Below are 14,369 nucleotides of genomic sequence, written 5' to 3'. Positions count from 1 at the left end.
TTGGACAAATATTTTATACTAGAACTGACGTATGATTATATTTTCACGCAATTTGGTTGCATAAATCCTGAGAAATAAATACCCAGAGCAACCACCTCTGGCCGTAATAACGGCTTTGATACGCGTGGGCATTGAGTCAAACAGAGCTTGGATGGCGTGTGCAGGTACAGCTGCCCATGCAGTTTCAACACGATACCACCGTTCATCAAGAGTAGTGTCTGGCGTATTGTGACGAGCCAGTTGCTCGGCCACCATTGACCAGACGTTTTCAATTGGTGAGAGATCTGGAGAATGTGCTAGCCAGGGCAGCAGTCGAACATTTTCTGTATCCAGAAAGGCCCGTACAGGACCTGCAACATGCAGTGGTGCAATATCCTGTTGAAATGTAGGGTTTCGCAGGGATCGAATGAAGGGTAGAGCCACGGGTCGTAATGTAGTGGACTGACAAGACAGCCAGTCCACAGTGACGGGTAACCGAAAGGCACGCGTTTATACACGCCGGCTGGCGTTAGGTCTGAAACAGGATACGTAATGAATGCTATAAAGAAAAGTACGTAGCTGCTGGAATACTTAAATTTAATCCATCATTTGTATACAGCATTCTGGATGATACAAGTGAGACTCTCTATAGAAATGGTTAATGGCGCCTTGCTAGTTCGTAGCCATGGACTTAGCTGAAGGCTATTCTAACTGTCTCTCGGCAAATGAGAGAATGGCTTCGTCAGTGTAGTCGCTAGCAAAGTCGTCGTACAACTGGGGCGAGGGCTAGTCAGTCTCTCTAGACCTGCCGTGTGGTGGCGCTCGGTCTGCGATCACTGACAGTGGCGACACGCGGGTCCGACATGTACTAATGGATCGCGGCCGATTTAAAGCTACCACCTAGCAAGTGTGGTGTCTGGCGGTGACACCACACGTAACACATCTGAAATGTAACGTCCACTGTTCAAAGTGAAGTCAATGCGAACAAGGTGTGACCCAGACGTGTAACCAATGGCACGCCATACCATCACGCCGGGTGATACGCCAGTATGGCGATGACGAATACACGCTTCCAATGTGCGTTCACCGCGATGTCGCAAAACACGGATGCAACCATCATGATGCTGTAAACAGAACATGGATTCATCCGAAAAAATGACGTTTTGCCATTCGTGCACCCAGGTTCGTCGTTGAGTACACCATCGCAGGCGCTCCTGTCTGTGATGCCGCGTCAAGGGTAACCGCAGCCATGGTCTCCGAGCTGATAGTCCAGGCTGCTGCAAACGTCGTAGAACTGTTCATGCAGATAGTTGTTGTCTTTCAATCTTCCCCATCTGTTGACTCAGGGATCGAGACGTGACTGCACGATCCGCTACAGCCATGCGGATAAGATGCCTGTCATCTGGACTGCTAGTGTTACGAGGTCTTTGGCATCCAACACGGCGTCGTATTACCCTCCTGAACCAACCGATTCCATATTCTGCTAACAGTCATTGGATCTCGAACAACGCGAGAAGCAATGTCACGATACGATAAACCGCAATCGCGATGGTCTACAATCCGACTTAACCAAAGTCGGAAAAGTGATGGTACGCATTTCTCCTCCTTAGACGAGGCATCACAACAACGTTTCACCAGGCAATGCAGGTCAACTGCTGTTTGTGTATGAGAAATCGGTTGGCAACTTTCCTCATGTCAGCACGTTGTAGGTGTCGCCACCGGCACCAAACTTGTGTGCATACTGTGAAAAGCAAATACCTGCATCTCGTGGTCGTGCGGTAGCGTTCTCGCTTCCCACGCCCGGGTTCCTGGGTTCGATTCCCGGCGGGGTCAGGGATTTTCTCTGCTCGTGATGGCTGGGTGTTGTGTGCTGTCCTTAGGTTAGTTAGGTTTAAGTAGTTCTAAGTTCTAGGGGACTTATGACCACAGCAGTTGAGTCCCATAGTGCTCAGAGCCATTTGAACCATTTTTTTGAAAAGCAAATCATTTGCGTATCACAGCATCTTCTTCCTGTCGGTTAAATTTCGCTTCTGTAGCACGTCATCTTGGTCGTGTAGCAATTTTAATGGCTAGTAGTGTACATGCAGAGTGTTTTACTCCGCAAAGAAAATGTTCTCTAACTAGCTGTGCTCTGCGATTAAACAGCTTTATTGCTATCTTCTATTGCTCCACCTCCTCCTTCCGCCTCTCTCTGTCTATCTCTTCTTTTGTAGCATTTGTATCATATCTTACAAAATGTTCTGAAGCTGACGGCCATCAGCCTCAATGCAAGCTTGACATCGGCGAACAAGGTTCTGCGCACCCTTTGGAATCTCATCACAGGCAACTACAATTCTGGCAACTAATTCCATTTCCTTATCGAAAGGGGTCTCATACACAAGTGACTTTAGATATTCTCTATGTCCTGTTACATGTTTGCCTATCCTGTCCTGTCATGTATACAGGGTGGCCCATTGATAGTGACCGGGCCAAATATCTCACGAAATAAGCATCTAACGAAAAAACTACAAAGAACGAAACTCGTCTAGCTTGAAGGGGGAAACCAGATGGCGCTACGGTTGGCAGGCTAGATGGCGCTGCCATAGGTCAAACGGATATCAACTGCGTTTTTTAAATAGGGACCCCCATTTTTATTACATATTCGTGTAGTACGTAAAGAAATATGAATTTTTAAGTTGGACCACTTTTTTTCGCTTTGTGATAGATGGTACTGTAATAGTCACAAACGTATAAGTACGTGGTATCACGTAACATTCCGCCAGTGCGGACGGTATTTGCTTCGTGATACATTATCCGTGTTAAAATGGACCGTTTACCAATTGCGGAAAAGGTCGATATCTTGTTGATGTATGGCTATTGTGATCAAAATGCCCAACGGGCGTGTGCTATGTATGCTGCTCGGTATCCTGGACGACATCATCCAAATGTCCGGACCGTTAGCCGGATAGTTACGTTATTTAAGGAAACAGGAACAGTTCAGCCACAAGTGAAACATCAACCACGACCTGCAACAAATGATGATTCCCAAGTAGGTGATTTAGCTGCTGTCACGGCTAATCCGCACATCAGTAGCAGACAAAGAGTCTCGAAACTCAAAAACGTCGGTGTTGAGAATGCTACAGCAACATCGATTGCACCCGTACCAAATTTCTATGCACCAGGAATTGGATGGTAACGACTCTGAACTTCGTGTACAGTTCTGCCACTGGGCACAAGAGAAATTACGGGACGAAGACAGATATTTTGCTCGCGTTCTATTTAGCGACGAAGCGTCATTCACCAACAGCGGTAACGTAAACCGGCATAATGTGCACTATTGGTCAACGGAAAATCCACGATGGCTGCAACAAGTGGAATATCAGCGACTTTGGCGGGTTAATGTATGGTGCGGCGTTATGGGAGGAAGGATAGTTGGCCACCATTTTATCGATGGCAATCTAAATGGTGCAACGTATGCTGATTTCCCACGTAATGTTCTACCGATGTTACAACAAGATGTTTCACTGCATGACAGAACGGCGATGTACCTCCAAAATGAGGGATGTCCGGCACATAGCTCGCGTGCGGTTGAAGCGGTATTGAATAGCATATTTCATCACAGGTGGATTGGTCGTCGAAGCACCATACCATGGCCCTCACGTTCACCGGATCTGACGTCCCCGGATTTCTTTCTGTGGGGAAAGTTGTAGTATATTTGCTATCGTGTTTCACCGACAACGACTGACAACATGCGTCAGCGCATTGTCAATGCATGCGCGAACATTACGGAAGGCGAACTACTCGCTGTTGAGAGGAATGTCGGTACACGTATTGCCAAATGCATTGAGGTTGACGGACATCTTTTTGAGCATTTATTGCATTAATATGATATTTACAGGTAATCACGCTGTAACATCAGGCGTTCTCAGAAATGATAAGTTCACAAAGGTACACGTATCACATTGAAACAACCGAAATAAAATGTTCAAACGTACCTACGTTCTTCATTTTAATTTAAAAAAACCTACCTGTTACCAATTGTTCGTCTTAAATTGTGAGCCACACGTTTGTGACTATTACAGTGCCATCTACCACAAAGCGAAAAAAGTGGTCCAACCTAAAATTTCATATTTCTTTACGTACTACACGAATATGTAATAAAAAATGGGGTTCCTATTTAAAAAATCTCAGTTGATATCCGTTTGACCTATGGCAGCGCCATCTAGCGGGCCAACCATAGCACCATCTGTTATCCCCCTTCAAGCTAGACAAGTTTCCTTCTTTGTGGTTTTTTCGTTTGACGCTTATTTCGTGAGATATTTGGCTCGGTCGCGATCAATGGACCACCTTGTATATAAGGTGGCCTATGTGTTAATTCAATGTATAAGCTGTCTCCACTCCAGATTTCATCCAGATCGCTGCACCCGTTTCAGCTTGAAGTAACAAGCATGCCAACACACACACACACACACACACACACACACACACACACACACACACAGACAAAAGAACTTTCGCATGTGTACTATACAGGGTGTTTACGTACGAGAGTGCAAAAAATTAACAGGACATAGAGGATGCTTCACAGAACAAATTGAGTTAGGTAACTTAGGGTTGGATAAGCCATGTTACACATTACTGTGTTCTTGTTGATTTACATTAGTTACAATTAACTGCAGATACAATTATTGACACAATGAACGTACCATTTGTATTACATTTTACAAAATGTGCTTAAACTGACGGCGATTAATCTCAATGCAATCTTGACATCGGCGAACAAGGTTCTGACGCATCCTTAGGAATATCGCTGGTGTGTTTGGAATCACATCAGAGGCAGCTACAATTCTGACAACAAATTCAATTTCCTTACCGAATGGGGTCTCATTCACAAGGGACTTTAGGTATGCCAATAGTAAATAATGAAGAGCATTGAGATCAGGTGATTTCGCAGGTGATAGAATAGAACCTCCCCTTCGAATCCAGCGGCCAGGAAATACAGCATTAAAATAGTTATGGGCATTCACACTCAAGTGAGGCCGTGCACCTTCCATGTTGTATGCACTTCCTATCACGAAAGGCTAGGGTTCGTTCTCCAACAACTCATGTAGAACTCTTTGCACGAACCCAAGTACAAGTGGCCATTCAGACGGCCAGGTAGACTTCCTAGCAATCAGGCTCGCCCTCGTTGTTTCCTTGCAGGAAACAAGAAAGTTATGTGTAAATAAATAGCACACTACGTGTAAATTTGTACTGAAAAATGGCTCTGAGCACTATGGGATTTAACATCTGAGGTCATCAGTCCCCGATAACTTAGAACTACTTAAACCTAAGTGACCTAAGGACATCACATACATCCGTGCCCGAGGCGGGATTCGAACCTGCAACCGTAGCTGTCACACGGTTCCAGACTGAAGCGCCTAGAACCGCTCGACCACACCGCCCGGAAAATTTGTACTCTTGTTAGTTGTAAATATGCTGGAAAACAGTAATGCTAGGTAAGGAAGTAGACAAGTTTACTTCAATATCTGCTTAAGCTGGCTTGTCCGATCCCCGATTGCCTACCTCATATTGTTCAGTGGCGTATTCTCCATGTCCTGTTACATTTTTGCCTGATCTGTCCTGTCATGTATATAATACTCCTGTGTAATAAAAAAGCAGCTCTCGTTTCCAGACGTATCGAGAGTGAGTACGGCAGTAGTCCACAGGTCTCCTACGTTCCTCCAGAACGCTGGCCAGTAAGCACTCAGCTCGTCTTGTCTGCCGCAGCTGTGCTGTGTCCGCCGCCGCCGGCGCCGCTGCACGGCCGCATCGTGGCCGGCGAGGAGCGCTACCGCGTGGGCTCGGCCGTGCAGTTCCTCTGCGACGACCGCCACCAGCTGATCGGCGAGGCCAGCCTCGTCTGCACCGAGACCGGCGTCTGGTCGCACCCCACACCCCTCTGTGAGTAGGCCTACCCGCGCCCTGCTTGCACTCCACTTACACAGCTAGCAACGTGCCTTACCCTCAGCGCCGACTACATTGGACACTCACTCTGATGCTCTTTGCTTGTAATCACTATACAGCCCATAATGAATCAGGATTGCACGTTCCTCACTGTAAATGTTATGCGACGGTCTATTAGAAATCTGACTGTTGAGATGTACCTTCTAGGTAAACTATCTTCAGGATACATTTTAACAAAATTTCAAGTAGCCTAGACAAATTTTGATCAGTTTGGACTAAACAGACGTTTCTACCCTTACTGAGCAGTACGGGTGCTGAGACCAGAAATGTTTAGTTACTAACTTAAAATAGCTTATTTATTGTACCAAAAAAAAGACCATAAATTTCAGTATCAAATCTTCATGAAGTCTCTTGTAATTCAGGCAATGCATTCATTGATCTTTATTATAAAATCAGGACAGAATTAAATTTTCGCTCTGCAGTGGAGTGTGCGCTGATATGAAACTTCCTGGCAGATTAAAACTGCGAGCCGGACCGAGACTCGAACTCGGAACCTTTGTCTTTCGCGGGCAAGTTCACTACCATCTGAGCTACCCAAGCACGACTCACGCCCCGTCCTCACAGCTTTACTTCTGCCAGTATCACGTCTCCTCCCTTCCAACGGGCCGTGAGTCGTGCTTGGGTAGCTCAGATGGTAAAGCACTTGCCCGCGAAAGGCAAAGGTCCCGAGTTCGAGCCTCGGTCCGGCACGCAGTTTTAATCTGCCAGGAAGTTTCAAGTTTCATATCAGCGCACACTCCGCTGCAGAGTGATAATTTCATTCTGGAAACATCCCCCAGGCTGTGGCTAACCCCAGTCTTCGCAGTACCCTTTCTTTCAGGAGTGCTGGTTCTGCAAGTTTCGCAGGAGAGCTTCTGTAAAGTTTGGAAGGTAGGAGACTAGATACTGGCAGAAGTAAAGCTGTGAGGAGGGGGCGTGTGTCGTGCTTGGGTAGCTCAGATGGTAGAGCACTTGCCCGCGAAAGGCAAAGGTCCCGAGACTTCGTCTCGGTCCGGCACACAACTTTAATCTGCCAGGAAGTTTCAGAATCAGTACATTTGTGTCAACCTTTTCAAATTTAAATGAGAACATCAAAAGATCTCGTAACTTTACAACTCCTTAAGTAAAACATTATACAAAATTTTAAAAAATCAGAAAGACGGATCAAAACTTAAAAGAATAAAATCACTTGAAAGATAAGTAACAAAACCTTAAAACTAGGCCAACCTGTTTGACAGTAGGTGGAAATAGGGCACGTCATATCCGAAATGAGGCCCCCTACGTGGCAGCACTAACGCTAGATTAAGCCCCCTACGCGCATCACTTGTACGACTACACGCCACCTCGGTGGCTGCCAGTTGGGCCTCCTAGCAATTTAATATTACATACACATTTCAGCACATAGCATCGGCTCCTGTAACAAACGAGGGTTGGAAATTTAAAAGTGGCAACAATTTATTTACAGCTCGTATAAAATAGATACGTGTTTCAAAGTTTTATTGACCTTCAAAGTAGTCACCGACATCGTTTATCACCCGTTGCCAGCGATGTGGAACTCGTAGGATACTCTTAGCAGTGCCAGTTGTGTTGACAGTTCGAGCGGCGCGATCTATTGCCAGGCGAATTTGTAGCGGTTCTGAAGCGAATTCTGTGAAGTGTTTCCTTCAGTTTAGAAATCAAGTTTAATTCACGAGGGCTTAAGTCAGGGGAGTGCGGTATGTGATATAGCACTTAGCCGCCCCATCAGTCAAACAAATCAGTAACAGCTTGCACTGTACGTGCTTGAGCATTGTCCTGCAAAATGATGGTCAGGTACTGCAGAAAGTGTCATCACTTCCGTCCCTAAGCTGGTCGTGGGTTGTGTTTCAAAGACGAATAGCATATAGACAGAAGTGCTGACACTCTCTGCAGGACTTGACCATCATTTTGCAGGACAATTCTCGAGCTCGTACAGTGCAAGCTGTTACTGATTTGTTTGACTGACGGGGCTGCTATGTGCCGTACCACCTACTGAACTCCCCTGACTTAAGCCCTCGTGAGTTCAACTTGATTTCTAAACTGAGGGACACACTTCACGGCATTCGTTTCAGAACTCCTACAAATTTGTCAGTCAGTAGGCCGCCTCGCTAGAACTGTCAAAACAACTGGCGCTGCTAAGAGTATCCTATGACTTGCACATCTCTGGCAACGGGTTATACACAATGCTGGTGGCTACTTTGAAGGTCAGTAAAACTTTGAAACACGTATCTATTTTGTACGAGCTGTAAATAAAAAGTTCCCACTATTAAAGTTCCCACCCTAATAAAAGCTTTAAAGCATTGATGATAGCCCGGAAGAGTGAGTGAGCACGTAACCATTTAAAACTTAAAACCACCAGAGACTGGCATAATTACCTGATTATTATTTCATTTCATTTCAAACGAAGAAATTAAGTCACCAAATATGTTTATTAATTAACTAGCTTAGCGTCCGTTGCTTCACTCGCGTGGACTGTATGGCCTGCAGAGACTTCTTTTATTTTATCGAATTTTTAACTTGTGTGCAAATTGCAGCACTTTTTGAGCTCTCCACACTAATTAAAGCCATGTAAGTACCGTACTTTCCCAATGTACTTCTAACCAAGCAGCCATTCTGGTAGCGGTAGTCTTTCAATCATGGCCTTTCTTGTGGAGGTATTTTCGTAACAGCTATCAACACATATTTCTATGTATATAAACCCAGAAGTGAAACACCAACTTCAATAAATTTAGCTTGAAATTTTTTTATGTATTGTAATGACATTCCCATCGCCTATTGCACTCCCTTGGGGACAAAATTTCCAGAAACACTGAAACACATATTCTTCTGATTTATAGCAGAGAAGTCCAGTTTTCATGGATATAGCCTCAAAAATCCTACAGCAGTTCTTTAGCAACTACTTAGTTTTAAAAAAGACTTTTACCCTCTATTTTGCCCCCCTTAGTGGTTGAATTTCCAAAAATTCTGAAACATGTACTTTTATTTTCTGACAGGGAAACTAAATATCAGTTTTCGTAGTTATAGCTTCAAAATTCCCTTAATAGTGACATACTTTTAAAGAGCTTTTCATCCCGCGTTTTACGCCCTTAGGAGTGGATTCTCGGAGATTCCCTTATTAAATGATGTCTACATTATAAGAGCGTCACCCTCACCTAACTTCAAGAAGTTTCCATCCTAGTGGTTTGGGCTGGGAGGTAATGAGTTTCTCCCGCTTAGGGGTTGAATTTCCAAGAACAGTGAAACATCTATTTTTTTCATCTCTAAACGAGAAGCCAAACACCAACTTCCAAAACTTTAGCATTAAAAATGCTTTCGCAATGAAATATTTTCATAATCCTTTTCACCCTTATTTCACCCCTTCGAGCTTCACTGTCCAAAAACACTTAAAAATGTATTTTTTAATCTGTAATCGCGAAGTGAAATATCAGTGTTGATAGATCTAGCTTTAAAAATAATTCATTGGTTCTTTAATAACTATATATTTAGATAAAGGCTTTCGGCCATTATTTCACCCCCGAAGATTTAAATTTCCAAATATGCTGAAACACAATATTTCTTTATTTACGACCGAAAAACCAAATACCAAATTCGTAGATCTACCTTCAAAATTGCCTTAATAGCGACATTTATCAAAAAATGCTCTTCATCCTCTATTTCACCTCCTTTGGGCTGGAATTTCGAGAAAGCTCTTCTTAAACGACACCTCCAGCATAACATCCACAACTTCTGCGAATTTCAAGTTTCTGTTCCTTCCGCTTTGTGCTGGGCAATGATGAGTCAGTCAGTTAGTCAGTCAGACAGTCACAACACTACCTTTTACATATAGCGGAAAGAAAAACAGCCCAGAGTTAAGTGCAATAATAAAGTAATCGACAGATCAAACATGTGCCGTATCAGTGTTTCAATCAACAGTTGCGCCGTATAGCTATAGCAATTAGAAGTAACACGTAATCAGAAACCGACGGCTGACACCATAGTTTACTAGCCACAGTAAATCAGGTTAAGTCACAAAATGGAACAACGGTAGCAACTGGCAAATTTAAATGTTGCTAAGGAGCACCTCAATCACTTGGTGCGCTGTCCTCTTTAAAATTAATGAACGGTCTTTCCGTCTCGTTACTGAGTGAACACCAAAATAATGACATAACTAAAAATAATTCTATGTCTAATAACCAGGATGGCGATCATCACACTGGTTTACTACAACGCGTATGTTTAGAACAGAGCAAGCGCTTGCATGTAATTAGACTTCCGCTGCGTCCTTCACCTTACTTCCGTAATTCCACTCCTGTAGACATCAGCACACTTAGAGGCCCATCCAAAGCCGGCCGTGTTCCACGCACTATCGACAGTAACTTGCTCGACAAGCTGGACCTGATCCGTTGCCTTCAACCTGGAACAAACAGCAATTACATATGCCGAGAACCGCAAGCCACGCTTCGAACTAATCCAAGATAAGAGACGCCGAGTGTGGACTCGGAGATACTGTGTACTTCGTTCCGCCTGGCAGAGCATAACGACGCCACATATCATACAGATCCGCGGCAGAGTGCTAGTCCTTTGGGTGGCTCCTCGTCTACTCTCGGCAGGAAAGTGCGTTCATTCTCCGGCTGCTCCACGCCCACTCCTTTCCCCTGCACTCAGTGTGTCCCTCCAAGGAACTGGTCTCAAGCTAGCTCAAGGTATCGAACAAAGAAAACTACAAACAATGAAGCAAAGTCAACAGTGCCACGGCTCACTTCTCGGAAGTCAATCGAACGTCAAGAAACGCACATACAAAAAAATTCCCAAAGAAATCAATATTATTGCTATCTGACCAATCCAAAAGGATAACAGAGGACGTATTTGAAAAGCTGTAACCTTATAAAAATGGAATAAAAGTAATCCGCATATATTCATGGACACATTAATAGGTCCAACAGAAGTTGATACATTCCTGAAACAAAGTCTGACGGACCAAATGCCTTCCATGACAGTTTTCATCTTCTCTCGCTAATCAACTCACCTGCAACTATTTTAACTGCAAAACTCTTACCCACAACTGCCAGTTGAAATGAAGAGTAATGATGCGCATTCGTCTTTGTTCTGGGGTGGACGATACAGTGAACACTTCAGTTCTAAACTCCAGTGACATATGCTACAGTATCTCGAATTATGTTAACTTCAGTCCTGAAGAATTAAATGAAAGAGAAAAGCATATAGTCATTTATCATGCTTCGGAAAGGAATATGTGCTTCAATGACAAATGGGATTGTCAAGGTGAATAGATCCACCCGACACCACAGGCTTCACGTAGTATAAGTACAGTGTATGCAGTACTTCAGGCACACCTTTCAACACGTAACATTAATTAAGAGTTGAAATAATGTAATGTTTAACAATTCATTCGGCTGAGAGCCTCGTGGTTTTCAGCAGAAAGGATCTTGGGAATTTGCACAATCACTTACTTCGAAAATATATACTGAAGAGCCAGAGAAACTGGTACACCTGTCTAACATCGTGTAGGGTCCCTGCGACCACGCAGACGTGGCCTGGACTCAACTAATGTCTGAAGTAGGGCAGGAGGGAATCGACACCATGAATCCTGCAGGGCTGTTCATAAACCCGTATGAGTACGAGGGGGAGGAGATCTCTTCTGAACAGCACGTTGCAAGACATACCAGATATGATCAATAATGTTCATGTCTGGGGAGTTTAGTGGCCAGCGGAAGTTCGTCAACTCAGAAGAGTTTTCCTGGAGCCACGCTGTAGCAGTTCTGGAAGTGTGGGGTGCCGCATTGTCCTGCTGGAATTTCGCAAGGTTTCCTTGTTGTTGAGGAGGGGGAGCAGGCACGTAGTACGAGCAAGAAGAAGAGCGTATATTTAAAGCCTGAAGACTTCTGATTGGTATACACTAAGATGTCAACGAAGCAGAAAATCACTCAGGTGCGGAAAGCGGTTCGAGAGAAATTACGGTCGCTAAGGTTAGGGCATATGGATCGACAGCAAACACTCAGAGAGACCTTTAAGCCTGTTACTGAATCTCTCAGGCAGTTCTCTGCAAAGAAAACGATACGATAACGACGGTGTTACCATTAACGAACTCATTATCCGTAACGCCCCTAGTCATACATGTAGACCATTCGGCGATAGCAGGGGGAGACTGTACATGTAAGCCATGCAACCTGTAAATGTAACTGATGACACAATACAGATTAGTGATAGGCAGGTTGAGAGAACACTTGACTTAATGAACCTTATTTTCCTAAGACCTACCAAAAAACCTATAAATTATTCAATTAATGATAGGGAAATGTGTAGCGAAATACTGTATTTGAGTGATGTATATAAGATCACATAAAGTCTGAGCAACAAGAAATTTAAAACCATTATAAACCCAATACTTGATGGCGATAGCAACAGCAGTAGCGCCGATGGTATTGTCATTGAGCGTAAAGCAGTGAACAATCGAATCCCGCGGGATATATATTATGATGACCCGAACGACGTAATTGATCGACTACGGCTGCTAATGGTATCAGCTGCTGCAGGTAATACAGCTCATTCGAATGAAGCTGTTTCAGTAATCTCTGAGCTTAGAGAGAGATGTATCATCTAATAAGTATGGAGACACTATTGGAGAACTGCACAAACCAGCACGCAAAACATACACTCGTACGCAAGTTATGATTAAAGGTGTGATGTTGCAGATATGATGAAATATTCACATGAGAATAACAGATTCAAATATATTTTAATGGTTATTGATGCATACTCTAAATTTGCCTGGGCACTACCTTTTACGACAAAAACGGGTAGGAATGTCGCGAATGTGTTTGAGAGTTGCTACGGACAGAGACGAATCGATGCCCAGGCAACCTCCAAACCGATCACGGTCGAGAGTTTTGCAATAGGTGTTTCAAGAACGTGATGCAGAGGTATGGAATATGTCACTATTTGACATTCACTTACCTGAGGGCACGTATCGTGGAGCGTCTAAACAGAACAATAAAAGATCGAATGTGGATGCGTTTTAACCTTCGCGGTTCATAATATTGGACCGATATCCTCCCAGAAATAATTGCTCAGTATAATTGAACGAAACATATCACAATAAAAGTGAGACCAATCGACGTTCGTGATAATGGACTCATGGATACTGTCTACTATCGCACTAAAATGGTGGATTCACGCAGACACAAATGTAATGTACGTGATTTGGTACGTATCTCAAAACACAAGTTCGCATTTGAGAAATCATACATACCGAACTGGTCAACAGAGATATCAAAAGTTTCAAAAGTGCAAAGAACGAATCCTAGAACTTATATATTGAAGGACAGTAAAGGCGAAGAAATTGCAGGCTGCTTCTACATCGAGCAGTTGCAGAGAAACTCAGAACTGGATGTGTTTCTCTTGGAGTGAGTCATAAGACGTCAGGGAAATAAAGCGATGGTCAAATGGCTTGGTTTTCCTGCAGCACATAACGGTAGGATTGATGCTAACGATTTGCTATATAATGGGGGCGCATAGTCCACAACCACCGCAGTAGCGTAACATGCCTGTTAGGGGACGCATTAGAGGAGGTGGTGGTATTCCAGACAAACTGTCAGTGGACTTACACATTCCGGGGTATAACTATTGTGGACTATGAACAAAGCTTCAGAAACGCTTGGCACTTGGTGATAAGGGGGTTCATCTGGTCGACGAAACGTGTATGGAACATGACATTGCATACGGTGCAAATAAAGGTCTCTCAAGACGAGACATTGCAGATAGAAATTTAGCTAATGAGGATAAGGCGATACGGAAAAGAAAGTATATTGGTATACGTCAAACCATCGCAGCATTTTCAGTTGATAAAACCATGCGTGGAAAAATTAAGTTGGGTTTAGGAGTGTCGAATTTCAAGTGAGTTATGAATGCTGCACATTGTGCACTAAAGAAGAAGAAGGGGAAGGGCGGAAAGCAGATCAGTTTGAAGAGCTGTATCCTGACAGCGATGTATGTAGCTAAAAACGTACTGAAGCAGAAAGTTGCGGGAACAAGAAGAGTAGGGTCGGTTAAAACACCTCGAGTTCTACCGATACCCAAGGTAACTCGTGGTTTCCTTCCACTTCACATTCCACCTCTCTACGCGCTCTCGGCGGTAGGGTCCCTCGCTGGTGATACTGTACCTATTGCTCGGTCGGTCAAGAACGCTCAAAACTCCCAAATGCAGTTAGAAGACATAACCGCATGATGGAAGCCTCACCCATCGGAAAAGGACTATACTTGAAACCGTACAGGAGAGGGCTTGGTCTAATCTTAAAAAAATGCACATTAGCGGTCCTACCAGATCCACCACTCACAAATTCTGATCTTCTTAAGTTTATTAGAAAAAAAATCGACTTTCCAAGATTCCGTGGTGCGGGATTGTGGTATTGTGA

At 43.9% G+C, this 14,369-nt stretch overlaps 1 protein-coding gene across 1 annotated transcript in view; it reads left to right on the top strand.

Annotated features, from left to right (window-relative positions):
• Nucleotides 1-14,369, top strand: part of LOC126188510 (locomotion-related protein Hikaru genki-like) — a 313,797-nt gene that overhangs the window by 265,560 nt on the left and 33,868 nt on the right. The window contains exon 9 of the mRNA XM_049930113.1: nucleotides 5,728-5,901. Coding sequence (XP_049786070.1) covers nucleotides 5,728-5,901 — 174 coding nt within the window. The remainder of the gene's footprint in view (nucleotides 1-5,727; nucleotides 5,902-14,369) is intronic.

Source organism: Schistocerca cancellata, chromosome 5 (assembly GCF_023864275.1).
Source record: "Schistocerca cancellata isolate TAMUIC-IGC-003103 chromosome 5, iqSchCanc2.1, whole genome shotgun sequence".
In the NCBI taxonomy this organism is placed as follows: Eukaryota; Metazoa; Arthropoda; class Insecta; order Orthoptera; family Acrididae; genus Schistocerca; species Schistocerca cancellata.
The sequence above is the reverse complement of the archived record's forward strand: the minus strand, read 5'-3'. Positions and strand labels throughout refer to the sequence as shown.